The sequence below is a fragment of the Halictus rubicundus genome, chromosome 13 (genome assembly GCF_050948215.1).
Source record: "Halictus rubicundus isolate RS-2024b chromosome 13, iyHalRubi1_principal, whole genome shotgun sequence".
In the NCBI taxonomy this organism is placed as follows: Eukaryota; Metazoa; Arthropoda; class Insecta; order Hymenoptera; family Halictidae; genus Halictus; species Halictus rubicundus.
The window spans coordinates 11,044,398-11,059,653 of NC_135161.1; the positions used below are offsets into that span (position 1 = coordinate 11,044,398).

Sequence of the window (15,256 nt, forward strand, 5' to 3'; positions counted from 1 at the left end):
TTGCCATTTATAAAAGAATCACGACGATTTTTTCCCTATGCCTGTTGGGTGCTTATTTTTTGCAATTTTTTTTTCATTTTTTTTTTCGTCTCGTTTCTTCGTTGGCATCTCGTTTCGACACACGGACGAGCGTACAAAGTTACATTATTGCAATGTACATATTAAATAATAACGCTAAAAAGAAAAACGCGAGCCTCGGGTAAACTTGGCCCCACAAGAAAAAAAAAAAGAGTCTGCAAGCGAAAAGTTTGATAACGTTAAATACAAACTAATTACAAACTTAATAAGTATATATATATATATAAGTATATATATATAAAAATTGATAAAAACGCGTAATGTTAATGCCATGTCAAGTAATGCCACACGATTTGAAAATGTACAAAATTAAGATCGGCATCGATCAACCCGTAACGGAAATAAAGTAAAAATATGATCCTAATCATCCGACGACGCGTCGGTGTCATCACCGTCGTCGACCTCTTGCGCATAGACGAACGGATTGTAAATGTATGGGTTTATATAGGCCTGTTGTTTGTTGGGCGAGTAATTAACGACAGCAATGCCATTAGGATCAGACCTATAGTTGTACAAGTGTGGATAGAGGCCGGGTGGCGTGGCGATGCCGACGCTTACAAATTTTTGATAGTTCTCGTTCTCGGGACAATAAGAGACGCCGACGGTTTGCTCGTCCAACGACTTCTCTTCGGAAGTGTGCGCGTTGACGTCTTGGTCTACGATATGCTGCATGATCTGCGAGTCAATTTGGCTCTGTTCGACGTTATGCTTGTCGTCTAATTTCTGAGGTAGCATCGTGTAATGCGCGTGGTCTGGCACTAAAGCTTGCTGTCGATAAACGTTCGCGTTTGGAACGTAGTGCTGGCTATGATAGAGGATCGGCTGATAGTGACCGTGACCTACAACCGGTAACGCGCTGACGTCCATCTCTGTGTAAGAGAGATCCGTCATGTCTTTGTTATCGACGGTCATCTGATCTTCCAAGGGGGAGTGGTCCATTGTGTCTGAATATATGGAATGATTTGGTGATGATGTGTCCATATGCTCCTGTGAGTCAGCGTATGTGTTTTCAGGGTGTGTCGTATCGGCTGGCTGGTGCATGTCTGTTAGAGTTAGATGACGGTTGACCTGATCTACATGGGTACCAACCTGGATCCCAGTAGTCACCGTCGACTCCACGTACGTCTTCCCGTGGAGACCCGGTTGGCTAAGCGTTATCTCCTTCGTAGTGATACCCTGAATCCTCCAGTCCTCGGACGCCACCGGAACGTCGCCCGAGTCCGGTTCGCTGCTCGACACGCAATGAACCATCGGCTGGAAACCAATACATCAATCATCAAACAATTGTCCTCTTCTACTTTTCTAATTCTACGCGTGGTCATTTTAATATCAATTGCTCTAGGCAAAGGATTCGAGGCTGTCATGGGACTCCATATGTCTCAACACTGTTGAGGCTTTCAGGTTTTAGCTAAACTAGCTTCGTCAGGGGGTTGAGCACACCCTTTCTCATTGGGTCCTCGACCCCCCTGATGAAGCTAGCTGCAAGACACTTAGCTAGCTTTGGGGACACACTAAGACACGGTGGTCACGAGGACATCGAAGAGGATCAAAGAATATTCAAATCTGAAGCATTACCGTGGACGATGAATGATGTCTAGCAGTGATCGGCGGTGCAGGCGAAGCGGCTCCGTGCGTGGTGGTGTCGACAGCAGGGCTGTTGGATCTCTGACTGTTCCCAGGACTGAGCGTGGTGGTGTCCGGAGGCGAGCCCTGCCTCATCATCGCAGACTGTGCCATGTTCGCCTGGTTGCCAGCCGTCTGCGTGGACACCGAATGTCTCGCCATCAGCGGGCTATGTTGCTCGCTCTGTTGCGCAGCCTTCTCAACGACGGTCGTGCTACTGGTAGCAAGAACGTACTGTTGCTGCTCGACATTCTGATCCGCAGACGGCGAGTTTACGCTACTCTTCGGCGAGGTTGGCGCCTTCCCTTGGATCATGCCGGAGCTCAAGATATAACTTTGATTGTGATCGATGTTCAACGAAGGATCAACGGCCGTCCCGTTGGGAGCCGCCGACTGAAAGTTCGGTATCTGATTGTTCGACACCATGGTGGTCTGCTGTTGAACGATGGTGGTGTTCTGCTGCACAAACGTTGTATTCTGCTGATTCGAAGCTGAGGAGACGGCAATGTTCTGCGCGGTTCCGCAGGGTACCATCAAGGTCTGCCCGTTCATTTGTATGAACTCCTGCTGGCCCTGCATGTTCGATGGCCTGACCTGCGAGGTGTTGAAGGTCACCTGTTGATTGGGACTGACGTTCGCCACGATGGGACTGAGCTGGTTGCCGAACGAGGTGGTGCCGTTCACCAGGAACTGACCGCTGTTAGGCGAGAGGAATTGTGCGCCTGGACTGTGCTGCTGGATGATTTTCCCACCGGTGGCCTGCGGTGCTCGGATCACCATCCCCGCAGGACCAGCTGCCAAGATACTCTGACTGGGATTGAATATTCCGCTATGACTTTGCACCGGGGTCAACACGTTCTGACCGTTCACGTTCTGTATCTGCAGCTGCATGCCAATGTTCCCGGTGTCTTGAAGCAAGGTCGCGGTCCCGTCGGCAGACATGACCATGCTGCCGATACCAGGGACAATGAACTGCTGGATGGTCGGGAAGTTCTGCACCATCCCAGCCGCGCCGTTCAACAAGTTCACCGGCTGGAGAAGATTGATCTGCTGAGCTGGTTGAGGATTCGTGATGATCTGCTGGGCGTTGAACTGCGCCGACGTGGTGCCAGCCTGTCCGTTCATAACCAATTGTGCTGGCGCACCTCCTTTCCCCGGGACAATGGTCAACGCTTGAAGCATGGGACCACCTATGCTCTGGGTCTGGAAGTTCTGCTGCGCGAAGTTCGACTGCGACTGCATCAGCATTCCTGCGTTCTGCTGCGACGAGGCGATGTGCAACATGGACGCCACAGTCTGCGGGTTGCCCTTTCGCTTCTTGTACGCCTTCTTCTTGCTCATCGACTCAGGAGAGAGCAGAGCCGGCTGCCGATTCACCATACCCTGGTTCGCGTTCACGTTTCTGGTGACGTCCTGATTCGCGTCGATGATCGACTGCGCGTTCTGTATCACGTTTCCGGTTGCAACCGTCAGATGAGGGATCTGAACGTTCTGGCCTATGCTGTCCATCGTCATCACACCAGGCTGAATAAGTACAGGCGTCTGAATGGTGTTCACCAGGACCGTTGGCTGACCTATCACCTGCTGAGCCACGCCGACAGCTGGGATCACCTGGCTGACTGCTCCGGTTACGCTCGTGACCATCGGCGAAACCGATAACGGTGGCATAGAGCTGGAATTCGAGATGATCTTCGGCGGAGGTGGAGCCATCACGCCATTGATACCCGAGCCAGTGCTAGCCATGATCAACTGGCCACCGCTGGACACGAGGATATGACCAGGCGGTAACGTGGACCCTGCCGGATGCTTCAGCATTCCGCCCGAAGTGAGAACATTGTGGACTTGAACGTTGGACTGAGGATGCTGCTGCGTTTGATGCTGCTGATGCGGCTGATTCTGCGGCTGCACCGGCGAACTGGTGCTGGCCTGAGGTACTTGTATGCTGCTGACGACGCTTTGGACCATCTCCAGCGGCGACTTTGTTACACTAATCGCTATCGACGGCTGGCTGCTTGGTAGAGAGGTATGAGAGGTCACAGAAGTCACCGGGACATTTGTTAAAGTAGGGGACGTTTGATGTTGAGCTTTGTTGGAGAGGATGTCTGGTATCGCGGGGTTCGGTATGCCGGAAGGTGTGTTGATAGAAACCGTAGCAGTGTTGGCTCTCCCAGCAAGCACAGAAGTGATGGTGTTGCTACTGACGGTGTGTCCACTGGCCATGGTAGTGATCACTGAAGAGGTTCCTGTAAAGTGGCTCATGGGTACCCTGGTAACGGCGTTCACGGTATGAGGATGCGGCTGGTAGCCATCCAACGACGTCTGCCTCATGGTCTGCCTTTTGACCACCTGGGGCGCGATGTTATCCGTCATGGACGAGGACGTCTGCATCGAGGAATTGCAAACAGTGACCCCGCTGGAGCTGTTCGCTGCGGAGCATGGTGTCTCGGAGCGTTGCTCCTGAACACCAGTGCTCATCGAAGACTGTGACGGCTGCTGAGCCTGAGGTGTTAGCGGTTGGGATGGCACCTGGCCTGACGTGGCGTGCGAATGAGGTGTGGGCGGTTGCGAGTAGCTGTGCGGGGTCGATGGCTGCGACGAGATGAGACTCTGCGGCGTGGCAGGCTGCGAGATTCCTGGCGTGGACGAGGCTGGTGTGTCCGAGTTCGCTGGACTGTTCGTACCGATCGGGGATCCATGACTAGTGCTCACGGTGCCGCCTTGGATGGGCCTCGAGTCGGCCTGGTTGTTCTGATACTGTTCCCCAAGCGTGGACGACGTGACGGGGTCCTCGCGTTGATCCGAGTGCATCAGGTACTGTCGTTGAATCTGCTGCTTGTATTGGTCCTGCACGAACGACTGTGTGTCGGCGCTGGTCACGCAACCTTGGCAAGGACTGCTCTCCGAATCGGGACCACCGTTGCTCGACGTGGGCGTCATGCTGCTGTGCACGACGACCGGCGAGGTCGCGTGATTCTTCACCGAGTTGAAGGTCGACGTGCTCGTCGGGCTGACACTGGAGGAAGGCTTTGGTTGTGGAAGATAGGCGTTGTTCGCCAGGTGCGAGTTATGGCTAGTCTTCGAGTTGTTCACCACCAGACCCACTTGGGAACTGCTGACCCCTGTCTGCCGCGATATCGTGCTGTTCAACAGAGCCGTCTGCTGGGCCAGGTAGCCGCTAGGATCCTCCAAGAACGACGGTCCACTGCTGTTCACCGTGGAGCCGATCTGATTACTGTTCTGGTGCGACTTGTCGTTGAACTCGTCGATCGGACTCGGCGCGGATTGGTCCAGGCTGTTGCTCCTGACTTCGGTGACGCTGTGCTGGCGTTGCTTCTTCACCACCACCTTGCTAGGCTTCGCCTTCTTCCGCGCCACCTCGTCGGTCCAGGTGGTCGCCTGTGGAATGTGATGATGCAGAGGTGGTACGCGGTCGAAGGCGTTACAGGTGATGTTCTGCACCGTGACCAGAGGAGGCTGGTGGGAGCCAGACGTTGGCCGGTTCTGCTGCCAGGGTGGCGTCCTCGAGGTGAAATGCATGTTGCCGGGCTGCCCATTTGGTCCCATACCGGATTGTGCTTCGTGATTGGTGTTCGGGCTCCTTCCCGCCACGTTGGACAGCGCGTACTGTTGCTGATGCTTCACGTCGGCCGCGTTCCCCTTCGACGCGTCGAAGTTCTTCGCTGGGTACTGCACCTGGCTCTGAGCGTACATCCGCTGGACGTTCTCGTGCGAGTTGGTCGACATGTTCCCGTTCTGAACAACATGATGCCGTTGCATTGGATGATTCTGTAACAACAACTGTTGCTGTTGTTGTTGTTGTTGTTGTTGTTGTTGTTGTTGCTGCTGCTGCTGCTGCTGTTGTTGTTGCTGCTGCATCTGCTTGGCGTTCATGTCTTCGTCCGTCACGGACGGCGTACGGTTGTGCCTGGTTTGGATCTCGGCGGTGTTCATCGTGTTCATCACCGAACCCGGGTTCTGTTGTTGCATGACGTCCATGGAGTGGTGGCTTAGCTGCTGATTAGGATACTGGGGCTGGACGCACACCTGAGGTACTTGTTGTTGTTGCTGCTGCTGCTGCTGCTGCTGTAGCTGCTGTATCTGCATCTGGAAGGGATCCGCTGGCTGGACTTGCATCACGTGTTGATTAGGCTGATGCTGCTGCGCCTGTTGCTGCATCTGATGCGGATGGAGCTGATGCAGTTGAGGATGCAGCGCGGGCTGGGATGATACTTGTGCAGTTTGCATGTGATGCACATAGTTCTCAGACTGGTGCTGAGGATTGAAGTTTCCTGATTGCTGGTCGACTTCCTGTGGCAAGTGCTGTTGCTGTTGCTGTTGCTGCTGCATATTGTGCTTCTGTAGCTGCTGCTGCATGTGCAACTGTTGTTGCTGTTGCTGTTGTTGTTGTTGCTGCTGCTGCTGTTGATTTATGTGCTCTTGTTGCTGCTGCATCACGTGCAACGATTGCTGGTTTAATTGATTCAGATAGTGGGGAGCCTGTTGTTGGGTCAGTTGATTCACAATAGTGTTCTGATGCTGAGGTTGCTCTTGCTGCTGTAAGATCTGCATGTGTTGCATTTGTTGATGATGCGGCAGTAATTGTGGTTGTTGCTGCTGCTGCTGCTGTTGCATCAATTGCTGCTGCTGTTGTTGTTGTTGTTGTTGTTGTTGTTGTTGTTGTTGTTGCTGTTGTTGTTGCTGCTGCTGCTGCTGTTGTTGTTGTAATATGAGCTGTTGATGCTGTTGTTGTAGCAGCTGCTGCTGTTGCTGAGTCATGTTGTTGAAATTTGCAGCTGGCTGATTCATGATCAGCGGGTTACCCATTAGCATCCCCGACATATTGTGCTGACCTAACCTTTGCTGGGGATTTCTTGTTGCACAGCCGTTCACATCTTGGTTTTGCGAGGTCGAGTTTAGTGTCTGGTGGCAGATCTGCTGATTGCTCTGCTGGACTTGCAAATTCGGAATTGCGATCGGCCATACCTGCAACGGAAATATTTACGATGTCAGCTTTATATATAAACAAAATTGCGTGGGCGCAGCGTGCATTTTGTTGCAATAAGCAAATTTGGTTATTATGAAAACTTAATAAGCAAATAAAAATGTTCATCAAATCGACTTTTCAAAGTCCCAAAAATGCTATAAATGTATCAAATCTGCAATTTAGGTGTTAGCACTATAAAATATAGTTCGACTGTATACGCTGAAAATTTTATTCGATAATTGCTAAATATAAAAAAAGTGTGCTAATTTGTGCATCACAAAAACTGTACAAAATTTAGATTCGTGTTTTAGATCAAAATTTTAGGAAAGAAGAGATTAGGGGATGATATCATTTTGTGAATTTTGTTATGATATATTTTTTAATCTTGCTAGATGTGTGGAATCCCTCACACGTCAACAATTTAACAACACAGCTAAAGCAAAGCGTTCTGAGTCGCTGGGAAGTAAGATTTCGTTGAAACTTAATGTACAGTATCATTGCATTACCTGCGATCCATTTGGCACCGATGAACCTTGAACTCCAGATGCCGCAACAATAGCCCTTTCCCGTTGTGCCATAAGTTGCGAAACGGAAACCCCGGAAAAAATGCTTCCTATTCCGCCTAATTTTCTCTTCTTCTTTTTGTTCAGGCCATCTGCAACATTGAACAACATAAACATTAACGAAACAATTCGATTATCATTTTGACCAGTGAAATCTAAGAGAGCACAGTGATATTTTTTCCGTTTCGTACATTTTATGTGAAAATGAAAATATAGACAAATTATATCGTAGAAAATTCGAGCAGAACTCGTTCTGTTAATTGTAATTTTGATCCTCTGTTCATTATTTCAACGGCTCTCGGATTCTTTAGGGACGAGCGTTTCATTCGAAGCTTCGCCCAAAGGTTAAGCCCTATTTAGAGACCATTTCCTGGGTTCGTTCATGCTCCGTTATTCGCTAATTATCTGACTTAACGCAATTAACTCCCGGGCGAGTATTTCGCTGTACATAATTGCATCTTGGAATCGTGAGACCAGACAGGTCATCGAATGTCAAAGTTAAATAGTTTGGTTTCATTGAAAAACAAGTTTTGCTTCGAAAATTCACAGAGAAATTGTCATTATTTATAAATAAATCGATAAAATTCGAATTTCTTTACGAAAGAATAAATATGATTTTTCGACCACACCCTGTACAACATAAATAAACTGTGAACTTAAAAAACGGTAAAACCATATTATACAGGAATATAGGATCGTCAATTTTTCCTATTATTTCCAACTTATTGAAATTATTAAAGCAAAACCGTATTTTATTCGGCTCCTATTTTTTGTTGCAGAAAATTTTTATTTTACGCAAAGGCCCACAGTCTGCTCATAAAAATCGAGCTTTATTTTGTGTAACTTCGTCTGTGTTTGCCAATCAATTTGGACCCATTGCATCGAAACTCAGTTTAGTGTGTGTATGTGTGTGTAAAAAATAGTTGGGAATAAAAACAGCTCAATGCGCATTGTTTGATTTAAAAAAAAAAATAGGAACAGGGAAAAAATGATTGGAAATTCATTGCTCCCAAACGTTTTATCATTTTTCGGGTATTATTGCGGCGTTGTTTTTACAATTCAACGAACGGTAACGATTTTATACTAGGGTGGGTTAAAACCGCGGCGAGACCTTGAAAATAATGGCCCTGCAGCGACCGTAACAGGCGTTCGCACTATGAGATTACCTTGATTTACGAGGATAACAAAAAGCAAGATGGTAAAAGGGTACCGAAGGGGGATGGTTTTCAATGGGCTGTCTTTTATCCGTAAGCCTACAGCGGATAATTATTCTCCACAGTTTCAATGGGGAAAGATAATTCGGAAGTGGGAGATGGAAAATGAAGAGAACCGGGGAAGGGTGGGAGAAAGGATCAGACAGAGAGAAAGGGAGAGAGAGAGAGAAAAGGGGAAGGAGGAGATAATAACGAATCCACCCAGGAGCAAGGCAACTTGTCTGCAATGACAATAGTTTAACCCGATTTTCCAGGGGGTGGCAGAGGGTCCAGGAAGATTCGCGTAAAATCTTCCCGACCATTCTGTGACTTCCGGGAATGGGGGTGGGGGAAGTTCCGTTGAACGCGTAAAATTCGCATCCCCCCTCTACCACCCCAAAAATCTGGAGTCAATGGCCGCCCGCCGGTCATAAACGTTACCCTCGTTAAACCGGACGATGACGAAGAAAACGGTAGAATATGGTTCGCGGTTAGGGTACTTCGAGTTTGATCGCTCTAAACGGCGGGGGGGGGGGGCGATCGTTTAATCGTCGGATAAACATATTCCTTTAATATTTTATATTTCTAACAATGCATTCCTTGATTTCTCGTAGACTCCGGAACGATTGAAAAAATTGTTCAAGAAGTCTACACACGTATTTCCGATACGGGAGAAAATTATTTAAAAAATTGTTCAACGTCACGACTGCCGAGCAATAATTCCGTAATAATCATCAAATCGCAAGTTGCAGATCTGTGTGAATAAAAATTTTCCGCGTCAACCGTGAGGTACGCACGCATAAACAACAAAGGAGTTGAACAAAAATTGTTCACAAAGTCTGGCTATCGTAGCGCCTCGCTAATCCGAACCGAGAATCACAGAATAACCGAAATCGAGCGCTAACCGAAAATGGTTCCCATGGTTCAATATCCTGAAACGATAGACCGAAGATAGCTGAAGAGAGCAGGTGTCGATACGAGGACCGGGGTCCTGGTGAGCCGATGACCGTAATTATAGTGATCTGTGAACGCTTCGGGACTCGTTTCAGAGGCGGGGACCGTCGAGGGATACTCTCTTCGCGAGCGAGCCTCGAAGAGGATGAGGACGAGATACCCGCGGAGAGCGAACGTTACGACCTGGTCGAGCCGTTGATGCGAACTAAAAGGAAACGGGCCGGAATGCGCGTGCGCGACCATAAGAGGACGTTCGTTGAGGACGAGCTTGAACGGAGGTGGCTTGAAACAGTGTCGGCGGGGGTGAACATCACTCGGGGCAGGCGCAAGAATCACAGCCGGACACACAAGAGAGAGAGAAGCGAGAGATAGAGAGAGAGAGAGAGAGAGAGAGAGAGAGAGAGAGAGAGGGAGAGAGAGAGAGAGAGAGCTTGGCTGCTGCTCCTTCCTGCGAAATTAACCCTTATCAACTATACGTCTGCCACCACCATCGCGGTCTTTATTCCCCTATGCCCCACCACCCTCGAAACTTGCCGTCGTCGCGTTGACGTCGCTGGTAGCGAATCGTGAGCGGATTCTTTCCTCCTCCCGGGACTTATTGATCGCGCCGACACGATAAGAAGACACGACCCGGCCGATTGGTTCCTCTTTCGGACATCTCGCGGACTATGCTACCCCCAATCCCCGACAACCTGCCCCCGTCAAGGATGATTGAGACTGCGGATGGTAAATGTCAATTTTCGGATTGTCGCAATGTCGGTGGTGGTGGTGGTTGAATAGGTTTTATTACGGGCCGTGATTAACTGTTGAGCGAGGTGGAGCACAAGCACGACACTGTTCTTTGATTTTTCCTGGGCGTTGCTTAGGTCGGCATAACTGAACTCTGCATACCGAAACTTGGATTCCGCGCACTGGAATGTCAAGTTCTATCGTTTTTCCGTCGAATTGAGTAATGTTACGTTCGGAAAAGTCGAGAATTTTTGGTCCCCCGAGCGGAAGTTTAACCTTCGACACGCTTCCGACACGTAGGAGACACGGTTTCGATAGAACACGGTGCGAAAATTGTGATACAAGTCTGCCTAGATTAGATTTAGCTGAATTTAGAAAGTAGTACTTTGTTTATTTACGAACGGCTACGTTGTTCTATAAAGCGTTGCCGTCGCAGAATAAATTCGTATTTATCGCTTTCTTACAGTTTTAAAATTGCGAAAGGCGTTCAGGAAAATGTTTGCACCGCAGTTTCGAAAGTTCGGAGAATTTCGTGTAGCACAGTTTATCGGCAAACCCGGTTCGAAGTTACGAAAAAGCTCGGAGCGCGCGCGAGAAGACGATAAAAGCGCAGCTGCGGGTATTCGCCCCGGTACGGTGGATAGAGGTGCAATCCCTGTGAAATTGTTTTCTCGGGAGTATCAGCGTCGCGGGGCGTACGGGCGAGCGCCACCGCAACGCCATGATCGATAGAATCACGGGGAATTTGCTCATCGCGGAAAATTCTTCGGCACAAGAAAAAGTACTCGGCAGAACGATCAAGAATACACGAGATTTACCGCCCCTTTGCGCTCTAATGACAAGACGAGAAAACTACCCTTCCACAATTTGATACAATTCTCAGATTTATTTTTTTGCGCTTCCTCATGGAAAATAAAAATTTTTTTCTACCGAAAAATCAATATATACATCCGAAAGCGCAGACTTTCATGCATAAACGGTGAAAGTTTCGTTGAAAAATTGATGAAATTAAAGGAGTGACAGTATATTCATTCGGAAAAGACGTGGAAAAGTGAACTTCTATGAATTTTTCTTCACAGAAAAGTTTTTTCTATCGAAAAATCAATACATACATCTGAATGTACATACTATTAAGTACAACTTGTGTAAGTTTCACTAAAAAATTGATAAAATTAAAGACGTGACAGTATATTCTTTCGGAAAAGACAATTTGTCCTTTTCGTAAACGGTCTCGTGGACTGAGGGTATAGAAAAATGGACTTCCGTAATTTTTTCTTGACAGAAAATTTTTTTCTATCGAAAACTGAATACATACATCTGAATGTACATACTATTAAGTACAACTTGTGTAAGTTTCATTAAAAAATTGATGAAATTAAAGACGTGACAGTATATTCATTCGGAAAAGACAATTTGTCCTTTTCTTAAACGGTCTCGTGGACTGAGGGTATAGAAAAATGTACTTCTATAATTTTTTCTTGACAGAAAATTTTTTTATATCGAAAAATCAATACATACATCTGAATGTACATACTTTTGAGTACATACTTGTGTAAGTTTTTTTTACGAATCCTAATGGAAAATAAAAATTTTCTATATCAATTGTAAGGATCACAAGCTAAACGACACGGTGTGTAGTTCTACATTTAATAATTTCAATATGTCGAAAATAGTCTAGAATGCGGATCTTCGTGCAGAGTAAAAAGTTTGCAAGATACTAAAGGAGGACACTAATTAATATGAATTCATATTAATAATTTCAGTAATTTCTAATCCTTTGTATTAATTTCCGCGTCCGCAGACGGAAAACAGCTCCGAGTGCGAAGGGTTGATACACGGTGGAGGGGTGGCGCGCCCCGCGACCGGCAGTCAACAAAGCCCGGCCGCGGAATCGCGAAATAAATTCCGGAAACGTTATTTGCGCGTTCATATCGACCAAGCGGGAGTAAATTCAGACGCGAGTAACGAACCGTTGGACCTCCATCAATGGCGTCGATCGGGTCTCGCTTCTCGACTGTCGGGCCGTGGGAGGTTCCTTCTTGGCGAGCGGTGACATATAAAACTTCCATCTCCCATCCCCCGTCGCGCCGGATCGAGTAAAACCGAAAAGAACCGGCGGGGGTGGAAAAATGAAATCGACTTTCGTTATTGAGATTCGTATTTGTGGAACAGCGACGACGATAAAGATTCATTCGATTCCCCTCGTCCCGCCAGTGGATTATTCTTTTTATTTCCCCAACCACCCCCGACCCCGCAGCCTCCCCGGCCACAGCCACCACCGCCGCCCCCTGCCACGGATTCGGCGGGGGTGTGTGTTTGCACAGCACGCGAACGTATTACCTCTCCGCGTGCCGTTGAAATGCCCGAGAAAGAGGGAAATCGCAGGGGGGAGGGGGGCAGGGGTGGGGAAATAGGGGGAGAAGAGAAATAGCGGCGACGACGTTTTCTCGGGCTACGTCGTTTTATATCACCGGAAAATTGGAATCGAAGCGACGCCCGTGAGCGCGAACGCTTGCGTCGATGTTAAAACGGCCCTATAAAGCCCCGCAGAAACACTGGCGACACCGGCGGCATATACCGGGTGACTCGTTTCAGCGCCACTCACTTTTTTCGGGGAATTATCAGCGCCAACGGTGCCTCGGTGAAATTCAACTGAAATCTGCACGGTTAAATTTCCACAAGGCTACTATTCTCTCGCGATGCTCTCGAATCGATGTAAATTTAACCCTCAGCACTCGAATGGCGACTGTAAGGCGCCACTAAAAATTGGTGTATTCAAAATATTTTTTACATTATTAAATTTATGCGTATTTAATAAATTACTAAACATTTCAGTATTGCACGAATAAATTTATAGAAGGGTAATTTTCTAGGCTGGAATAAATGTTTTGTATTGGAGTTAAAATAGCTTCGAGTGCAAAGAGTTAACCGAGCATGATCGCGGACCGCGGATGTTTCAATTTTTGTGGACAGATTTTATGAGAAAGTGGAATAAAATAGAATCTTATAAAAATGGTACTAGATTGTGTGGAATTTTGATAATAAGAAGAAAGATAAAATTTTAAAACGAATCAGAATATATCGGTGTGCCGTTTCACCCCCTGTCGGGGTCACAGGAGTTCAAAGATCACGACTCCTAGGTTGTCATAGTTCAGCATCCGTTTACCAGAGCATCCCCGAACGAACTCTGATCCACGCTGCAGAACGCGGAGCCGTTTTACAGCCACCGATTAAAAACGATTTATACCACCCAGGCCGTTATTAAGAAGAGCAATTAAAACACCTGATCCGTATTTCACTCGGCGGATGTATACGGCAACTATTAACCTGAAGTCGCTCGGCGAGCGCAGCCCCGTAAATAACTAGAAATCGCGGCGGGTGACACTCGGGCCGCAGTTAAAAACTTGCCAAGTAGGTAACCGAAGGTAAGCAAGATTGTTCTTTAAATCGTAAAGCCCGGTGGACCGAAATACACTCCGGCGAATTTCAATTCACCGTCGCCGGGCCATTGTTTCCGCCAACCCCCGCCTCCCCAACACCCGGAACCATAAGCGGGGGAGGAATAACAGCTCGCTCGGCATAACAGCCCGTTTAATTAGCGGCTCGATGAAGAAAGGCGAAGAAACGAGCGCCGGGGAAAAAGCGGAAGAAAAAGAGCAAAAAAAAGACGGTTATAGGATTTTAGTAATGAAATCCGGACGGAGAGATTAGCCGACACCGGTGATACATCATTCCCCCTTCCCATCATCCCTTCTTCCTCTTGAGGGGGTGGCAAAACAACCGTTCCCGATCGGAAATACTAAGTAATTTGATTATAAATATTGGAACAAATCATAGCGTTCTTATGCAAAATATAGTTCGCCGTATCGGCGACATCGTCCCGATTAAAATGATACCAAACACGATGCAATTCGAGTCGTATTTGCTCGTTTAATTCGCGATACAATGGAACCTCGATTATCCGAACACCACCGACATCCATTATATCCGATTCAAAATGCAACGAATTATGAATCCATTTTCCGATCGAAAAGGATTCATGATTCGTTGCGCAAATCGGTAACGATTCAATCTAGACAACACTAACTAGCTAACAGCTCCGATTGCAGTGGTCAGTTCGGATAGTCGAGGTTCTACTATATCCCGGATTTAAACAAACAAACGTGGACCGAACTGCGTCGTGTTTGGGCTCGTTTTAATCGGAAAAACGTGACGAGTGTGTTGGTGAACGATTCGGATGCATGAAACGCATTGTCCTCGTAAATCATGATCGTTCCCATAGTCTGGAGCATTTTATTCGTTGGTATTTTTCTCTCCCGGTCTAATGATCGCGACCAGGACCGTGCCCTCGACAAAACCAGCCCCGCAAACAGGAAAAACTTTTGGTCGTCTTCCAATAAAAGTTTCCGGCCGCGTGTTTTCTGGTAGGACGTCGAATAAACGTTCCCGGGCGATTATGGCGCGCCGCTCCGGCTACCGTCGGAACTTTGTTAATACGACGGATCGATGGGAAAACTTCTTTCGGACAAAGCTGTATGTGTGCGCTCTGTGCGCGCGTGTTTCTATGTGTTTGTACGGGTGTGGGTGAGTGCGTGGGCGCCCGCGGCCGGGAACGTGTACGTGAGATTGATTGGCGAGTATGTATAATGCGATCGGGTTCGACGAATTCGTGGCTCGTTTCAGAACGGCAAGAAACTTTTCCCCGGAGGGGAGTTCTGATTTTGATCGATTGGAGACTCTCCTCGGTGGAAAAATTCCTTCCGAGCGATTTCACGTAGCGAGATTACCCCGAGGGGGAGGAGAATATGTTTTCTAATTAAGACGATACGGTTCTGTCTCGAGCCTCGCAACTGAGGGAGGATTAGTTTTCACGGTTTTTGGGGGTCAACCACGTGTGAACGTATCGTGTCAGGGGTTGATCTTTCATCCTTCGGGGGTTCGTTTTATCGGTGTGCTGCTCCAGTACACGTGGACGTGCAACCAGTAAATTAACTTAAACGTACTGGCATAACAAACAAGCCCGGATATCGAAGGACACAATCGAAGTTCTACTATATACCGTGAACCATTATCGACATTGTTCTGATGAAAACGACACCAAACGCTATACAATTTCGACCCTATTTGCTCGT

General features: G+C 47.8%; 1 protein-coding gene across 5 annotated transcripts in view; it reads right to left on the minus strand.

Annotated features, from left to right (window-relative positions):
- The window catches only part of LOC143360551 (uncharacterized), a 407,529-nt gene that overhangs the window by 15,908 nt on the left and 376,365 nt on the right, over nt 1-15,256 (minus strand). For 4 of the 5 annotated variants that reach the window (XR_013083300.1, XR_013083299.1, XM_076799507.1 and 1 more), the window contains exons 4-6: nt 7,192-7,340; nt 1,654-6,684; nt 1,168-1,332 (exon numbers count right to left, since the gene is read on the minus strand). Coding sequence is in view for 3 of the 5 variants with exons in the window: in XM_076799507.1 (XP_076655622.1) it covers nt 1,168-1,332; nt 1,654-6,684; nt 7,192-7,340 (5,345 nt within the window). In the remaining 2 variants the exon portion in view is untranslated. Of the gene's footprint in view, nt 1-352; nt 1,333-1,653; nt 6,685-7,191; nt 7,341-15,256 lie in introns of those variants that run through there. The other variant, XM_076799506.1, reaches the window with a different exon arrangement.